Source organism: Bos grunniens, chromosome 7 (assembly GCF_055505025.1).
Source record: "Bos grunniens cultivar Pamir isolate PY7600 chromosome 7, Bosgru_T2T1.0, whole genome shotgun sequence".
Lineage (NCBI taxonomy): Eukaryota > Metazoa > Chordata > Mammalia > Artiodactyla > Bovidae > Bos > Bos grunniens.
In genome coordinates, this window is record NC_141171.1 from 40,892,069 (window position 1) to 40,898,427 (window position 6,359).

Consider the following 6,359-nt stretch of genomic DNA (forward strand, 5'->3'; position numbering starts at 1 on the left):
CCTGAGGTGCAAGATCATCATTAGACAAGAAAAAAGGAGTTCAAGTCTGATGATTGATTCTAGATCCTTGATTTCTTTTTTCTTTGTACTTGCAGGGATGTAAGAATGTCAGTGGTTGTGAAGAAGTATGTTACACTGTCATTAATCATAGGCCCTATCGGAGACCCTCCCTGAACTCCAACGATGATGGTTATGAGAACATCGCAAAGAGAGTGAGACCATTAAGAGAAAGGCCAGAAACAGAATATGCCCTTCTCAGGAGACCTTGCAGTATTACGTCTTCTTCCTGTGCAGCTGAGAATGATTACGAAATTGTGCTTCCTCACTAGAATACTCCTGCCTCATCATCTTCCAGTAATAAAGATGAGCAAATGGTGACCTCCAGGGGAGTCTTTCTCTTTCAGCAGTACATGAAATTTTATTTCTGGCCAGACTTTATAAATGATATTCTTTCACTGTACCACATTAAGAAACTGAAACATCTCGTCAATGTGGTTTGGGTAAAGCCACATAAATTGATATAATGATATAGAGTATTTGACCTCTTTTTGTTTGTAAAATTTGAGGATGTGGAAATTGTAGGGGGGATCCTCCCTAGAACAATAAACATCTATACATATGTGACTTAGAATATCCAACTCCAATTCTACATTCCAAATTTCAAAGGCCAGCATTCACAGTCCTAATTATCTATTTCATTTTTGAGGTGTAATCTACTCAATAAATTCTTAACATAATAAGACTAGTGACCAGAACCTTTGCTAACTGAATATTTACTTCAATTTTGCCTTTTCCGCATACTGGAGATTCTTGCATGTAAATTTGTGGTAGCAGTTTAAGAATTAACAGGTTTTGATATTGGCCTTTCTAAGAGGAAAAGCTGAGAGTGCAATTTTAAAAAAGGAATGAGGTTTAGTGGCCCAGTGTCTTTCTTTCTGATAGTAAATCAGATAAATTTGTTCAAAGTTAACTAAAAACTGAAAGCATACTTGTATTTACAGTTTTATTCACAATATACTAGTTAATTTAAATACTAGTTATTTTTAATGAAGAAGGAAGAATAGTGTCTGGTTTCAAAATTCAGGCAAATTGGTAAACAACCCATTTATTTTTACTTTCATTCTCAAGGAGAGTCTAAACAACTTGCCAACTTCCCATTGAGGACATAAAGGACATAATGGACAAAACATCAATAATTACTTTTTATATAGCTACAATATACTGACCTTTTAGATTACTGGCAAGGATAAATCAATAGATAGATGTCAGATAACTTTCTGTTTTGTTTTTCATATTTTTTCATTAAAATGACATATGCTGTAGGAAGGAATCTGGTTTCTAGTTATTAGTTTAATACTAGGCTTAATCTAAAATAATGTCTGTTATTCTTCTATGCACATTAATCTCTAACAAAATGTAAACCGAGACACTTCTCTACACTGGAGCTCCTTTACTGCCTCCTCTATAGCACTCTCTACCTGGAAGAGAGTGGGTAGACAGAGAAAATGGACAAATTAACAGAATGTAATAGGTCATGTCAAAATATAACTTACCTTATTTATTAGGAATGATCTCATATAACAGAAGATACAGATAATTACCATTTATTGAGCATTTGCTGGGTTCTAGTTGTGTAACTTATTGGTTTTACACAAATTTTGACTCTCTATTCTTGGTAAATTCTTGTGTTCCTTTGAAGTGATTTGAATATGTGGAAGGAGAACTTAACAGAAATCTTATAATTCTGGAAAAGTGACCTTGTCAGAAATATGTAAAAATATTGTATAAATCAGTCAACTTTAGGAGGTGACAAAACTAATTTTTTATTGTAGAAATCAGTCAACTTTCAGAAATGACAAACTTGTTTTTTCTTGTAGAAATTAGTCAACTTTGGGAAACGACAAAATTGTTTTACCTTGTAGAAATCAGTCAACTTTATGAAATGACAAAATTATTTTTTCTCTGTATGCTTTTGTAGTTGTTTTTCACATGTGATAAATACTATATTCAAGATAATGACTCATTTTAATATACTTAATAATCTGGAATTATAGGAGAAGGGGCAGTCAATAGGTTAATGAATATTACTGTATAGTAAAAGAAATATAGAAATCTAAAAGCATAGATGTGACCTGGTTGTAAATCATACCCCATTTCTTGTGGAGATTCAGTATTGTTTTTAATGTATACGCTGTCTTTCATTCAGCATAATGAATGTTTCACCTTGTATTAGTAGTTGACATTTTTATAAGTATACTACTGAATGAATAACTCATAATTTTTAATCTAATTATTTGCTGATGGGTATGTGAGGCATTTACAGTTTTGACATTATAAATAAAGCTGCTTTACATTTACTTGAGTACTCAGACATGTTGGTTTGCTAGGGTTGCCAATGTGTCACTGTCTAGGTAGCTTCAATAACCAGATTTTATTTTTTCACAATTCTGGAGGCTGCAAAGTTCAAGATCAAATTGTAAGCCAGGGGTTTTCTCTTTTCCCAGAAAATCTGTTTTATGCCTCTCTCCTAGTTTCTGATGGCTTATTGGTAATCTTTGGGATTTGAAGACTTATCAGTAAGACCTTTATGTCTCAAGAGTAGGATATAAGTTTTACTAAAATTCAGTGATTTTCTATGTTAGTGAAATATCCAGGCATCTAGTGGTATGGGGGATGTTGAGATATTATTTCTGAGGTAAATAATAAATTGTTGCATCTGGCTACTACTGTAAACAAAAAAGAGATCCAATGCCTGTGGAATTTTGAAGGCACAATATTTGTGGATTTTGCTAATAACATACTCTTTATTTGGATTTGCAGCTCTTGTCTGTTTATGGAGTGACCTGAAAAGTTGCTAGTTTTTAGTGGGGCCCAAGACAAGTGACAGTTCTGCATCAGGTCCAGGCTGCTCTCCAAGTGCTCTGCCACTTGGACCTTATGATTCAGCAGATCCAGTGGTGCTTGAAGTGTCAGTGGCACATAAGGAAATTGTCTGGAGCTTTGGAAGGTAAATCACAGGGAAAGCCCTTAAAATTTTGGATCCATCCTCCAAAGATCATTACTATCCTTTTGAGAAATAGCTCTGAGACTAAAGGTTTAATCATGGTCACCAAGTTGCCTTGCACATCATCAACTGTGTCATTTGACCAAGCCATAGAACTGGGCACACATGATAACATTCCATCATATATACCACTGGAAGTGGTATATATAACTTTGGGCCAAGCAGGCCCTGAAGGCACAAATAAGTTACATGAAGAAGTGGCCCAAATGCCCCTGGTTCCCATTCCTGCACTTTCTTTCTCCCAACCTGTACCTATTGCTCCATGAGGAGTTTTCCACAATCAGCTGACAGGAAGAAAGACTCATCTGGATTATAGACGGTTTTGTACTTACACAGGTATTACACCTAAAATGAAAAGCTCTTGCTCTACTGTTCCTTTCTGGAACATCCCTGAAGAACAGTGCTGAAGGGAAATTCTCCTCCCTGGGCAGAACTTTAAGAAGTGCACCTGGTAATTCACTTTTCTTGGCAGAAAAAATGGCCAGATGCGCAACTGTGTACAGATTCATTTGCTAGGGCCAGAGGCTTAGTGAATGGTCAGATATTTGGAAGGAACATGATTGGAAAATTGGTAAAGAGGTCTGGGAAAAAGATACGTGGTTAGATCTCTCTTAACATGTTAAAAATATGAAGATATTTGTGTCCTATGAGAATGCTCACCAAAGTGTGACCTTAGCAGAGAAAGATATTAATAATCAAATGGATGGGATAACTTGTCAGCCTGTAAATACCTGTCAGCCTGTTTCCCCAGACCTATCATTGCTCAGTGGGCTTATAAACAAACTGATCATAGTGGCAGGGATAAGCTTTATGTTTGGGCTCAGCAACATGAACTTACACTCACCAAGGACTACCTTGTTATGGTCACTGCTGATGGGCCAAGTGTCAGCAGGAGAGTCCAACTCTGAATCCCTGATGTAACACTATTCCTGTGGTGATCAGACAGGTACCTGGCTGTTGTTATTCAGTAGCTAAGTCCTGGTGGACTCTTTATGACCCCATGGACTACAGCATGCCAGGCTCCTCTGCTATTCACTATCTTCTGCTATTTATAAACTCTCACTATTTGAATTTGCTCAAATTCATGTTCAGTTGATTCAATGATGTTATCTGACCATCTCATCCTCTTTCACACCATTCTCTTTTTGCCTTCAGTCTTTCCCAACATCAAGGTGTTTTGTATCACTCCCATTAAGGAAGGGCATTATTTTTGTTTTTAATGAAATAGGCACTTTTTCTGGGTGAGGTTTTCAATCCTTGAATGCAATGCTTCTGCCAAATGCACCAGTAGTAGTACCAGCAGTGGAATGCCTTACCCACTGTTCTGTTACTCTTCTATAAGAGCATTGCTTCTGATCAATGAACTTACTACACAGAGAAAGAAGCATGGAAATGAGCCCATGATTACGAAAATCATTGATCTTACCGTGTTCTCCTTAAGCAGAGGGCTTGATACAGGAGAATGATATTTTGAAGACTCAATTATAGCACCAGTTCTTTGGCAATATGTTGCTTAGTTGAGGCCAGGTTGTCCTTGGCTGTGTACGCTCTCAATCAGTGGCCACTATGTGGTGCTGTTTCACAGGTCCAGCAATCAAAGGGTGAACACGGGAGGGCACCACCCACTATTACTTCTAGTGACACATTAGCCGAATTTTTGCTTTTAGTCCTCAGAAACTTATGCTCTGCTTGCCTAGAGATCTTACTTCCAAAAGAAGTATATAGACCAAGAGAAACAATAAGGAACCAGAAGTTAAGACTGCCACCTAGCCATTTTGGGCTCATACCACCTGATCAACAGACAAAAGGAAATTACTATCCTAGTTGGGGTAATTGATATGAACAACCAAAGGGAAATAAATTGGACTGGTCGTCTACAACAGTGATAAGGAAGAATATGTCTGGAATCGAGGGTATCCCTTAAGGTTCTCTTAATGCTACCATGTCGTATGACTGAGGTCAATGGAAAATTACAACAACCTAATTCAGGTAGGACTACTAATGTCCCTGACACTTCAGGAATGGCTTGGATCACCCCACAAGGTAAAAAACCCACAACTATCTGAGGTACTTGCTGACGGCACAGGAAATATGCAATGTGTAATGAAAGATGATAATTATCCAGCTACAACCATGTGACCAATTACAGAAATGAGGATTGTAATTGTTATGAGTATTTCTTTTATGTTGCTATGCATATGTTTGTGTTTATGAATTATATCATATATATAGTCCCCCACATATATATATATATATATAAACCTGTAAATGTATAATATATATACATTTTACATATTACATGTACATGTACTTTTTTTTTTATATTAAGCCAATGTCTTTAAATTTTTTCTCTCATTTTCTTATCATGAAACATAAAATGTATTGACTTTCCTTATACATACATACATACACACACATATATACATATACATTTTAACTTTATATCATAGTATTTAAGTTATAGAATATCAAACAGGAGAGTGAATCTCATCTAAGGATTTTGCATTCTTTTTTGGGGAGAAGATTAGTATACATTTGGGTATACAAAAGATAAGCAGAGGGGCTTCCCTGGTGCCTCAGTGGTAAAGAATCCACCTGCCAATGCAGGAGACATGGGCTCAACCCCCAGTCTAGGAAGATCCCACATGCTGTGGAGTTGCTTAATTTGTGTGGAGCAACTAAGCCTGTGCGCCACAACTATTGATCCTGTGCTCTAGAGCCCAGGAGCCACAACTCCTGAGCTCACATGCTACAACTCCTAAAGCCCACGCCCTAGAGCCTGTGCTCCTCAACAAGAGAAGTCTGCAATGAGAAACCTGCATACCACATCTAGAGAGTAGCTCTGCTCAGCACAGCTAAAGAAAAGCCCATGCAGCAACAAAGACCCAGCACAGCCAAAAGTAAATAAATAAAATTTTAGAAAAAGATAAGAAAAGGTAGAATTATGTTCTCTTTTCTTTTTTTAAAAACAAATTTCTGAATTTGTGTCATTCACAAATTATATTTCATCCTTTCTTCTATAAAGTAAACATTTAAGATCATAAATTTTAAAGTACTGTTTAAGCTTTATTCTACATATCTGAAAACACATTTCGACAACTGTTCAGTTTTTAATATTTTCTGTTTTTATTACAATTTATTTTGGACCATAAGTTATTTAAAAGCACATTCTCAATTTCTACTATCAGTTTTTTCTTTTTTCTTTTTGTTAATACTTTCTAATTATTGTTGTTGGAGAAGGATGTCTGTATAATACTAGTTCTCTGAAATTTGTCAAAATTTGTTTCATGATACA

The 6,359-nt window shown here is 36.2% G+C and overlaps 1 protein-coding gene across 1 annotated transcript in view; it reads left to right on the forward strand.

The window, feature by feature from the left end:
* Positions 1-2,357, forward strand: part of GCSAML (germinal center associated signaling and motility like) — a 52,680-nt gene extending 50,323 nt beyond the window's left edge. Inside the window, exon 5 of the mRNA XM_086413608.1 lies at positions 96-2,357. Coding sequence (XP_086269734.1) covers positions 96-329 — 234 coding nt within the window. The 3' untranslated portion in view covers positions 330-2,357. The remainder of the gene's footprint in view (positions 1-95) is intronic.
* Positions 2,358-6,359: the final 4,002 nt, after the last annotated feature.